At 47.6% G+C, this 12189-nt stretch overlaps 2 protein-coding genes across 3 annotated transcripts in view; one reads left to right on the top strand and one right to left on the bottom strand.

The window, feature by feature from the left end:
- Heatr5b (HEAT repeat containing 5B) overlaps window positions 1-721 on the bottom strand; it is an 81377-nt gene extending 80656 nt beyond the window's left edge. Inside the window, exon 1 of the mRNA XM_032908893.1 lies at window positions 640-721. The gene's annotated coding sequence lies outside the window, so the exon portion shown is untranslated. The remainder of the gene's footprint in view (window positions 1-639) is intronic.
- A 145-nt stretch (window positions 722-866) lies between these two features.
- Window positions 867-11952, top strand: Gpatch11 (G-patch domain containing 11). Of its 2 annotated transcripts, none has more exons than XM_032908891.1 (10): window positions 867-1014; window positions 2182-2306; window positions 3254-3325; window positions 4343-4569; window positions 5275-5316; window positions 6123-6243; window positions 6360-6450; window positions 7405-7521; window positions 9137-9218; window positions 10520-11952. In XM_032908891.1, exons 3-10 carry the CDS (start codon window positions 3279-3281, stop codon window positions 10573-10575), a joined length of 783 nt encoding a protein of 260 aa, XP_032764782.1. In that variant the 5' UTR covers window positions 867-1014; window positions 2182-2306; window positions 3254-3278; the 3' UTR covers window positions 10576-11952. The 2 variants fall into 2 exon arrangements, with proteins under 2 accessions (XP_032764782.1, XP_032764783.1); XM_032908892.1 differs by having other exon boundaries at window positions 2009-2306.
- Window positions 11953-12189: the final 237 nt, after the last annotated feature.

Genomic DNA, 12189 nt, shown 5'->3' with positions numbered 1-12189 from the left:
AACACAGGGGAAGAAAGCGTGGTTTCACTTCTCATTAGAGAACTAACTTTGAGAAGACAATGATATAAAAAAATTAAACTGTCGATAAGAATGGAATGAAAGGAAAATGTAAACACTGCAAAAAGGCATTATTCTAGAGCGGTTATTTGCCTATCAGAACATAGGTTATAAACTCATTCTACCATGAGAACCCCCTAGCACTGAGCTCCCGCAAACATCTGAGAGCCTTCTCCGTCTCCTGAAGAGTGTTACAGGCACCTTTACCCTTTCCTCCCCACCGGGATCCAGAATAATGACCACCAGGGTTCTGACCGGAGGGGGCGGGCCCGCCGGGGACCCCGCGGCAGGAGGGCCCGGGACAACCCCTCGCCCCGGGAATGCAGTGCTCTCGGTCTGGGTGCACTGGGCCGCTCCGAGGACTCCGACAACTGGGGGTCAGTGGGATACGCAAGCCGGGGTCCCGGGCCGCCCTGGGATGTCAGCCTCACGTAGGAGTCCTCGAGCTGTCAACCCCGAGGCTGAGGCTCCCCGGCCTCAAAACTCGAATTCCATCCTCAACCCTCTGAAAACGTTCCTGGGGCACAGGAATCGCGGTGCGTGTCAGCCTGCAAGCTCTGACAGCACGCGGGACAGCCTCACCTCCTAGACTAGCCTGGGCCGACCAGCTGAGCTCCGCACTGCCGAGGGACCCGGATGCCCCGCCTCCCAAACCCCTGCCCCCAGGAAGCCGGAGGACTACGCATGCGCTAGATGCTGGTCATGCGCACCGGCGCTCCCCACGCCCTCTTAACCCCGCCCATCCCAGTTTCCCAGCGAATCTGCAGTCTGGGACAAGTGGGCTGTCTGTGAATCTTGCGCCTATCGTATGGCGCATGCGCAGCGCGTCCTCAGCCGTGCTGGGTACCGGCATTAAAGCTTCGGTCTCAAGGTATGCGGATTCCCAGGAGAATGACTGGGGTCGGTGCAAGTTGGCCGTGACTGCCGATCATACATACCGTCAGCTGCGTCCCATCCGTGAGTGGTCGTTTTGGTGGGTGGGTACGGGAGGGAAGAGCCTGCGATGCTGTAGGCACCCATAGAGTTCACCCATCTCTGATTTCAATAGCCCTTGCTTCAAACTCGGCGCCCAGTACTGAAATAAGCTAGCGGCACCTATAATGTTCCATTGGGAAAATGGTTACTCCATTATTTCGCAACAGGCAAAGAGCTTCACATAATCTCATTCCGGTTCTTTGACACACACCACCTCCAACCATCAACAAATGCTGTGTGATCTCCCGCCTCAGATAGACCCAGAATGCTGGCCACTAAGCTGCTGGGACTCTTAAGTGATGGTTCAGGCCACCAGCTTCTCTGCCTGAGTCATCTATCATGTGGGGTTTTATGCTTATGTTTGAAGGAATTGGATAATGCTAGTAGTGTATATTGTCATCATAGGAAGAGAGCCTTCACCTTCTAGGGCCCAATTCCTTATTCTTCTTTAAAAAAAAAAAAAAAAATGTTTACTTATTATGTATAGCGTTCTGCCTGCATGTATGTCTTCAGGCCAGAAGAGGGCACCAGATCTCATCATGATGGCTTTGAGACACCATGTGATTGCTGGGAGTTGCTCAGGACCTGTGGAAGAGCAGATGGTGCTCTTAACCTCTGAGCCATCTCTCCTGCCCCCTTATTCCACTTCCTAACATAACTTTCTCGCCAGTAATAATTAACAACCTCAAGCCGCATCATTTAGTGAAACTGCAGTGCCCAGCTGTGAAATTTCAGTGTGATTTTTATATGAAAATTATAAGTAAAAGACGGAATAACTATAAACGGTAGAGCTTTAAAAAATAACCTGTAGGGGTTGGGGATTTAGCTCAGCGGTAGAGCACTTGCCTAGCAAGCGCGCAAGGCCCTGGGTTCGGTCCCCAGCTCCGAAAACAAGAATAGAAAAAAAATAAAATAACCTGTAATCCCTTGCACCTTTTGTAAAGTAAAAAGTAATACTTTTTGTATTATTACACAGGGTCTCATTGCCAGGTGCTGAAATTACACCAGAGGGCCACCGTGTCTGACTGTAGAGTTAAACGCTTCCCATAAAAATAATCCAGTTTGAATTAGAGATTTAGCTCAATTATAGAGCATATTCCTTGCGTGTAGGAGGCTCTGGATTTGATACCCATCTCATTCTGTTTCAAGAGCAAGATCACCAAGCCGGTATTCTTCGTGGTTGTGAACGAATTATTTAGCCAGATCGAGCCTCAATTTTCCCATCTGGAAAGTGGAACTGATTGTTCGTATCTACTGGGCTGTTCATGAGCTAGGTAAGTGCTAACTGCTATATGTAAGAATACTGCAGGTTGGTCTGATCCAGCTCAGGCTTGACTAATTTCCCAAGAGGCGCTCTTAGTCGGATCACTCATTCGTGCCTCGGATCCTCCCAGGTGGGCACCTCTGTAGAGCTTCCTGAGTGTTATCATATGTGAGTACTGACTTCAGTCAGTTAATTCATACTACCGGCTTTACAGAGTGCTGTGTTTAGTGTGACCAAAGTCACCGTAAGCCTAGCAGTGGTGGGACACCCCTTTAATCCCAGCACTCAGGAGGCAGAGGCAGGTGGGTCTCTTATGAGTTCAAGGTCAGCCTGATCTACAGAGTGAGTTCTAGGACAGTCAAGACTATATAGAGAAACCCTGCCTCCAGAAACCCAAAAACAAAAGTCACTCCAATATACAAAATCCTATTGGTTACATGAATTGCTCAACAAAATTTACTAGGAGCAGGCCATCTTGGAGAATAGTACCCAATTGTATGAGAGTTTGTCTCCTAACTGGAGAATCACAAGTTCAAGGCTAGAGTGGTCTACATAGTGAGTTCCAGGCTTGACTGAGATACAGGATGGCCTGATCTCAAAGAGAGGAAAAAAAAAAGAAAGTGCATGAGTCTCTGGTGGTCTAGTGGTTTAGAATGGCTTACAGCTGGCTCATATTTTTGTATACTTGGTTCCCAATTGGAGGACTTCTTTGTAAAGAATTGTTGGAGGAGGTGTATCATCACTACAGTGGCTTTGAGGTTTCTAAAGCCCGTGGCATTCCCAGTTAGCCTCTGTTGGACTGGCAGCCTCTGTGTTGCTAGGACCTAGGGTGCTAAGATTCTCTCTCTTTGTATACCAGGGAGCATCATGAAGCATTGCCACTGTCCGTGGTTGGCTTCCGTTTTGATAAACTAAGACGATGACGATGAATCCTACTTTGTCCTACTTGATTGGCAGGTGGTGTGGCCATAGGAAGGAGAACATGGCGGAAGAAGAGGACTATATGTCGGATTCCTTCATTAACGTTCAGTAAGTAAATGTGTACGCCAACTATGACAGTATCCAGGTGGCCGAAAGACGCCTATAGACGAAAATAAGGGCATTGTTTGCATAGTGGTGGTGCTCACGTGTGTTTGTTTTGAGATAGGGCCTCGTGTAGCTTGGGCAGTCCTCTAGCTCACCGTGCAGCTCCTTTTCCTGCCTCTGCCCCCTAAGGGCCGAGATTCCTGGTGTGTACATCAGTGTCTGGTTCTTGCAGTTTGGGGATTATACTCAGGGTTTCATGCATGCTAGGCAAGTACGCTGACAACTGGGCTAGCGCCCTAGCTCAGGGTGTCATTCAATATATATTTGAATTTCTAAAATATATATTCATCACTGGGCGGAGGGCACTGCACCCATGTGGAGATCAGAAAACAACTTTTGGGAGCCACTTCCCTCCCTCCACGTGGATTCTGAGAGCCAAACTCAGGGGCTCAGGCTAACACAGCAAACCTGTTTCCGTGGAAGGCCATCTTGCTATTCCAGGACATTGCTTTTTAAATATGGCATTAAAATCAACCTTACTGCCAGGCGGGCGTGGTGGCGCCCTCCTCGTGGTGGGAGGCAGAGGCTGGGTGGATCACCCGCACCCGATTGAATTTGAGTCTGCCTGTTTTACAGAGAGGGTTTCAGGACATCCAAGGCCTCATAGAGAAAGGTGGAAAACACCCTGTGTCTGTACACAGTTAGGAGGCTTTCTCATCTCTGTCAGCACTAACCGTGTTACTTCTGCTCGCTCTCGACCTCCTTGGGTGCCCTCTCCTATGTTGTAGCCTTGCTTGCCTCCTCCTCCCTTTGTGGAATCTTGTTCTCCCGTCCAGCCTTTAGTCAGCTTCACTGTTTATTGTCATTGACCCCTTAGAAATATTACTCTAAAGTCACTCTAACATTCTCAACTTTACACCACCTTCAGTGTCCCACAGCCCGTAACTGGCCTTCGTCGCTCTGCTGCCAACAGGGAGCAGACGTCCTGCACTCATCCACACCGTTCCCGCTCTTTTTCAGAGAAGACGTCAGACCCGGCGTGCCCATGCTGAGGCAGATCCGAGAAGCCCGGCGAAAAGAAGAAAAGCAACAGCAAGCGAATCTGAAAAATAGGCAGAAGAGCCTGAAAGAGGAAGAACGGGAAAGGCGTGACATTGGGCTGAAGAATGCGCTGGGCTGCGAAAACAAAGGGTTCGCTTTGCTCCAAAAGATGGGGTACAAGAGTGGGCAGGCTCTGGGCAAGACCGGTGAGTCATGTGCGGAACTGGCTCGGGTCTGACGGAGACCTAAGTTGACAGTACTTAGGATTTTTGGTGCCAATAGCCCTTTCAGAGATGTCTTCTCATGTCCATTTAAGATGCCTCCCATGCCTACATGAACTGCTTAGCCTCCCACCACACCCTTGAAGGAACTGGCAGGCGGCTAAGGGTGGAGGCTGTGAAGAAAGGTAGCAGGTGATGGGTAGGGAAGTACAGTGGTCACAGTTGTCCCCACTCCCCCACCCCCCATATAGGAAGACTGTTTTCTCTTGAGGTTTCTGTCCACTAAGACTATCATGCCTATTATGTCACTTCTTAAAATGGCATATGTCCACTGGGGAGGCAGAGGCAGGTGGGTCTCTGTGAGTTCAAGGCCAGCCTGGGCTATCTAGTGAGTTCCAGGACAGTCAGAGCTACATAGTGAGAACCTGTCTCGAAGACAGACAGACAGAAAGACAGACAGGCAGGCAGGCAGGCAGAAGAGGCTAAGTAGTCTTTCTCAGAAGGAGGTATTTAAAGGCAGGAGAGGTATTCATTGACAATGTATCAGCTGACGAATTTTAGTTCCCGGAATTCGGTTTGGAGTTTTATGAGGCTGGGAGTGCGATTCAGGGAACAGTGTAATGCTGCATACTCTACTGACTGACCTGAACTCTGTGAAAATAAAATATTTCTTGTTTTTCCCTTTTGTAGGAGATGGTATTGTTGAACCAATTCCCCTCAATGTCAAAACAGGTATATAACCAAGTCATTTTCTGGTATATTATAACCGTAACTTAGACCGTTTTGCCTAATATGTTGCGTGATGGTTGCCCTTATAGTTACTATATCAGAAGCCTGTGAAATAGTAAAATGTTAAACTTCTAAATCTTTCTATAGTTATTTTTCTAGGAAAAAAAATTTAAAGTAAGTTTTAAGGAAATAGAAGTACTGGAATATCAAATTTAAATCATAAAAAATACACCTGTAGTCTCAGAACTTAGGAGGCAGACGTGGGAGGGTGGAGGTGGGGAAGCCAGCCTGGCTACACAGTGAGGCCTTGCCAAAGAGTTAAGGCCGAGCGATGAGCCCGTTGGTGGGGTCCCTGCCCACCCCGTCTGTGGCCCTGCCTCTGATCTCAGAGCCACAAGAACTGGGGGGAAGAGTTATAGCTGTGGGGAGAGCAGCGCTTTCTTATTTATTGCAGTGTGCTAAAAATGTCCTACAGCGGATTTATCAGTGACAGCTTTTGTGCCTAATTCCTTGGATTAATTCAAGAGGGGAAAAAAAAAGCACACATTTAAGAAAAATGTGACAGATGATATTTTCCTAATTTTTAAAAACGTGTGTAGCATCACTGTGTTGGGTGCGACGGATCTTTGTCAAAGTCGAGCCAGGCATCTGGGCCTCGAGGGCAAGCAAGGACCAAGCCCCTTCTGTCGCCATTTTAATGACTCGAGCTTGGATGATTATATCCAAGTGAGGACCGCATCTCCTTCCTTATCTTAAAAAGCCAATCGGTAATGTCCTAAGTCCCTCATCAGGCTTTTGTCTATGACCAGGCAAAAGTGGCATAGGTCACGAGTCGTTACTAAAGCGGAAAGCAGAGGAGAGGCTGGAGAGCTACAGGAGGAAGATTCACATGAAAAACCAGAGTGAAGAAAAGGCGGCCGAGGAGTTTCGGTAAAGCTGCGGCCTTGACCGCCGTTTGCTTCCCGCCCGCCTCACGGTGGTGTGCCCCTCGGCGCTTGGGTCTGTAAAGCAGTCGAGAGTGCAGACACCATCCTTCCTTCCATCAGGATGCGACTGAAAAGTAAGCAGGACGAACTGAGGCTCGAAGGAGACCTGAGAAGAAGCCAGCGAGCCTGCCAGCAGCTGGATGCCCAGAAGGTATGCGGGCACCTGCTTCCGGTCCCCTGGGGTTGGCACCCGGAGCCATCCCGCTCTTAGGTATGCGGACATCTGCTTCCGGTCCCCTGGGGTTGGGCATCTGCTTCCAGTCCCCTGGGGTTGGCACCCGGAGCGGACCGCTCTTAGGTATGCGGGCATCTGCTTCCAGTCCCCTGGCGTTGGCACCCGGAGCGGACCCACTCCTATTTTCATTAAGGAGAAACAAAAATCAGAACAAAAGCCCATCATGCCCTGTGTAGATATCTTCTCTACCCGGAAGCTGTCGTCTGATGTGCGCCTCCTGCCGTGGTGACTGGCCGGCTAATGACCGACTTAGCCGGAGCCCACTTCCTCAGTTGTCCAGCAAGGGTTAAATAGCTTTTCTCTTACTCACAGTATCATTGCTCAGGCCTGGAATGTGTAGGAACTCTGTTCCCCATAATGTTTAATTAACCAGAATAACCTAGTTTTAGTCCACGCCTTGCACTTTTGTGTGTCTTTGGGAAAAATCAAGGTGGGACGCTTTCATTTCACACAGGAATCATTTTAAAAGAAATCTTTGCCTCTTACAAAACACAGCGAGTACTATCAAAGTAAAATGACTTCACTTAGTCTCCAATACTGGTGTAATTTCCATGGTGCGTAAGTATCTGGGAGGAATGTCGCCTCACTGTACTCCCGTCATCTTACGTGTGTCCTGACACTTACTGACCCCCTCCTTCCTAGTCACTGTACAGTTTTATACCCAGTGCCCATCTCTCCTGCTGGACTACAGCTGGAACCAGGAGACCAACTCCCAATTGTCCTTTCAGTCCTCACTGTGGTCCAGCGCTCTTCTGAGAAATGACACTCGTAAATATTATTTGGAAGAACAAATTCATGTTAACGCAGGCACACTTAAGACAAAACAAGTATACCCAGCTGTGTTTTATGAAAATAATTCTGTATTTTCAGAATATTCAGGTTCCCAGGGAGGCGTGGTACTGGATGAGGCCTGAAGAGGAGACTGAGGAAGAGGAAGAGGAAAAGGAAGAGCAGGATGAAGACGAGTGCCCCAGTGAAGATCTGAGTGTATGTGTGGGCACCATTGTTTGCCGTAGCAGGTCACGGCCTTGACACTGTTCACACTCGACGCTGGGTAATTCTTTGCTGTGGGCAGCATGGTAGGATGTGTAGCTGTACCACATGCTGCTTGGCTTGGGTTCTAGCACCCTGACTGGGGGTGAGGAGGGAAGGAAGGAAGGACAGACACACAGACACATAACAGGAAAACCAGGGTAAGGGGGAGTGCTCACCCAACAGGTTACCTACCAACCCCAGCAACCTTACAATCCAGCAGGTGTAGGGACAGCACAGGGTGGGCCGGGCTAGCTGGTCTCGATAGCATTGTTGAGCTGTAACGACGCTTTGTGCTATAACTCCAGAGGCAGAGGCTAAACTTGCCAGTGTTTCTGCATGCTGGTCAGTCATTCCCAGATCCCTGCAGAGAGCTTAGATGTTCCCCTTGAGCCTCTCCTGTGAGGCTGAGGCAGTGGAGTCCTCACACGGCCTCACCCAGAACTTCATTCACTCGGCCTCCTCCCTTCCCCACATAGCCGCATACCTGGTCCCCACCCTCCAGGTACCATTTGTACTTCCCCTCATGACAACCAAAGAATGTCTCCAAGCATCACTGAAAAACCCCCAGTTGAAAGTTGCTGGTTTACAGGATTGTGTTTCTAGCCCAAAAATCAAAATTTCCTAGAATTTTTCCATTTAGCTTTTGTCCACCCTCTTACCTGAGCTTCAGTGTAGATGACAGATTCACTGCAAGAGCAAACGATTGCAGTTGGCTTTGTTTCCGGTTTTATTTCTAAAAGTGGTGCTACTGTGTACCTCCTCTATTCACCAAACAGAAAATAAAACGAGAAGGAAGTGTGAAGGAAGATGGCTCAGGAAGGGAAGGCTTCTGCTGCCGAGCCTGAGTTCAATCCCTGGGACTCACATGGTGGAAAGAGAGAACCAGCTCGCCCAGGCTTTCCTCAGATACACGCTCGGAGGCACCTGCCCACACATGGGCACACATGCACAATTAGTTCTTAAATGTAATTACTCAGGAAAGTAAGTCCTGTGGCTACTAGTGTGGGATTTAACCAGGCAACATTCCTGGCTTTGAGCACACATTCCTGATTCACTGTGGGACCTCCCATGTGTGTAACTATGGGAGCAGTCCTGCTCCCTGCTCACCTGCTCAGTCCTGCTCACCTGAGGGACTGAGTCTTGATAGTAACAGAGTAATTAAGACTCTTAGTTATCCTCCAGGCATAATGGCACTCACCTTTAGACTCAACACTCGGGAGCAAGAAGCAGGTGGATCTCTGTGAGTTCAAGGCCAGCCTGGTCTACATAGCAAGTTGCAGGCCAAGAAGAGACCCTATCTTTTTTAAAAAAATATAAAACCAACAATAACAAAAACCTTAGTATCACAGAGGTAGCCAAAAGATGATTTCATGTTCCCCAGTTGTTTCTTGTGGACAAGTAAGTGGTTGGTTAGTCAGCTGAGACTCTCCCTCTGCTCCGACTCCTGCAGTAACTGAGAGAGCACCACAAGAGTTGAAGCCTGGCCCTAAGTAACCAGACTAAGATCCGGAAGCAAGGTCCTGGTCAGTGTGAGCCACTGACGTACGTGCCTGTGTCCTCTCCCCAGGTGCTAGAAAAACTGCAGATCCTCACTGGTTACTTACGGGAAGAACATCTGTATTGCATCTGGTGTGGGACAGCCTATGAAGGTAAGAGGATGACTTATACTTTATACTTACTGCCTGTGCATGCTTGTTTATTTTTAATAAAACTCACATTTCCTACAAACAATAGAAGCGTCTTCTTATTCCATTCAAATAGCAATGTGGGACCGGTGTTGCAAAGAAATAGTGACTATAGAAGTAATTGAGTTGGGGGCTGGAGAGATGGCTCAGCGGTTAAGAGCACTGACTGTTCTTCCAGAGGACCTGGGTTCAATTCCCAGCACCTGCATGGCAGCTCAGTTTATTCTGTAACTCCAAAATCTGACATCCTCACATCGTCACGTAGGCATACATGCAGGCAAACACCAATGCACATAAAATAAGAATAAATAAATTTAAAAAAAAGAATCAGGTTCTTACTAAAATCCAGCACTTAATTGTTCAGTGATTGAATGTACAAGAGGGAATTTTCACCATTTTCTTACTAAAGAAATCATTTTAATTCTAAAGAATAGCTTAAAGGCCAGGCATGGTGGCACACATTTTTAATCCCAGCACTCAAGAGAGGCGGGTGGATTTCTCTGAGTTAAAGGACAGCCTGGTGTACACAGTGAGTTCCAGCCCAGCTAGGGCTACATAATGAGACCCTGTATCAACCACCATTCCCATCAAAAACAAACAAACAAACAAACAAACAAACAAACAAACACCTTCAAGATTATGGGGTTTTTTGCTTATTTTTGAAGATTCACGCTTTGATAGATGCTGGAACTAGTTTTTATTTAGGCAGACTATTGGCCCTGACTCCTTAAAGCCAAGTGTGTGGAAATCCATCCTGTTCTCTCCATTGTGAAGAAGAAATTGCTTTAACCGTTGCCAGACATTTTAACAGAGCCGGCTGTCTCATTGTCCGTTTCACCCTGACTGACGTCTAATTAAGGACTTTGTGTTTGAGAACGAAGGGTTTTTTGTAATTATTTTAATCTCTTAAGCTTTTATGTGTGTAGGTGCTATGCCTGTATATACATCTATGCACCACATATGTTTCATGTTTGTGGAAGCCAGGAGAAGGCATTGGATCCCCTGATCCTGGAGTTAAACAGTTGTGAGCCACATGTGGTGCTGGGAATTGAACCCAGGTCCTCTTGAAGAGCAGCCAGAGCTCTTAACCACTGAGCCACATCCTCAGCCCTCATCTCCTCATTTTCTTATTATCGTTTTAATCTTTTCCCCATTTATTTTGTGGAATAAATAACAAGCATGATTGGTCAAAAATATTAGATACTATCTTACAAGTTTACCATAAATTTGTATTTATCTTTTTATTTCTCACATATAAATTTCAGATAAAGAAGACTTATCTTCCAATTGCCCAGGACCAACCTCTGCGGATCATGACTGAGATTGTTCCCAATAAAGTAAAATTGTTTATATGGGTGGGGAAAGAAGGCCTTTGTATAGCACTTAATTCTTTCAGAAGTGGGTTCTACTTTGGATAAAATTGCTCACTGATTTAGGAAAATGTCACTTCCAAATATAAGTATCATAGACATGAACAATTACGACTTACGGTGGTATCGTGATGCTTATAGAGTTTAAGGGTCCCGACAGGTAACATACTTAGTCCCTCTTTACTTTGGGTAAATTGAGAAGATCAGGGGATCTGGAAGAAATCAGTGGTCTGCTTTAGGGCGTGAGATGGGCCTTCATGGTAGAGGGACTGCCAATCCTGTGGAAGCTCCTGAGTTCAGTCACCAGCACCGCGAATTAAGCATTGGCATGAAGCTGGTATACAGAACAAGGCCAGCTCTTTCCAATCAGACTACCAAATAGTTATGTGGAGAAATGGCATACCTGTCCCATACCTGTGGAGCCTGCTTTGTGTTCCAGGGCCGGTGTCTTGAAGAAGTAGTTTCATCCTGGTTTGTCTTTCAGAGTAAACACAGCTGTTAAAAATACCAGATAGCATTTTCCAGACGTTAGTTCTCTGGAGTAGGGGGCACAGGCTGAGTATCCCTGTCAGATAAAACACTTCCCTGTTGGAAAGGAAGGAAGGAAGGGTCAGAGGATTCCATACTCCTGGGTCATGTCCAGGGTCAGACATCAAAGTCATGGGCCTTTTTCCCAGTTCACATGCTCAGGGCTCTCCTCTAGTGGACTCCCAGGGCAGTACTAAATATCCACTTTTTAAACTCCAAGAGTACGCGGCGGCCTGCCCGCTTTCCAAAACACCACAGCATCACAAGGGAAAGCATCCCAGAGGAGTGGTCAGCTCAGTGCAGCCCAGGACAGTGGGAGGACTAGGGGAGAGCCAGCTTTGCCTGGGTGACCTTGTGACATTCTGATAGCACTACACTAAGCTCAGGTTCTGAAGGATGGACACGGCTGGGACATGCAAAGCTACGAGGAGGCAGCTGCTCTGTAACTCGGCCGTTCTAAGCATAGCAACAGCAGCCCAGGAGCAGTGGGTGGGGCACTGAGACCGGCTGCCTGGATGAAGTTTGAGGACTGATGATTTGTACGTGTTCGGCTGAGGGAGTGGCTCTATTAGAAGGTGTGGCCCCTGTTGGAGTAGGTGTGTCACTGTGGGTGTGGGCATTAACACCCTCACCCTAGCTGCTGGGAAGTGAGTCTTCCACTAGCAGCCTTCAGATGAAGATGTAGAACTCTCAGCTCCTCCTGCACCGTGCCTGCCTGGAAGCTGCCATGCTCCCACCTTGATGATAATGGACTGACCCTCTGAACCTGTAAGCCAGCCCCAAATTAAATGTTGTCCTTATAAGAGTTGTCTTGGTCACGGTGTCGTTCACAGCAGTAAAACCCTATCTAAGGCCTTAACATTTCCATGTGAAAAACACTCTGTGTAAGGGTCTATTTCTTTATGTTCATGGAGCTATAGCCAGGAGGCATATGGGTGGTTTTCTAGAGTTGGGAGATGATGAATCTGTTAATGGAGAAGGGTTTCTTTGAAGTGACAAACATGTTTTAAAATTGAATTCAGTGTTGGTGCACCTCT

Source organism: Rattus rattus, chromosome 7, assembly GCF_011064425.1.
Source record: "Rattus rattus isolate New Zealand chromosome 7, Rrattus_CSIRO_v1, whole genome shotgun sequence".
Taxonomy (NCBI): domain Eukaryota; kingdom Metazoa; phylum Chordata; class Mammalia; order Rodentia; family Muridae; genus Rattus; species Rattus rattus.
Note: the sequence above shows the minus strand (reverse complement) of the source record. Positions and strands in the feature narration are given on the sequence as shown.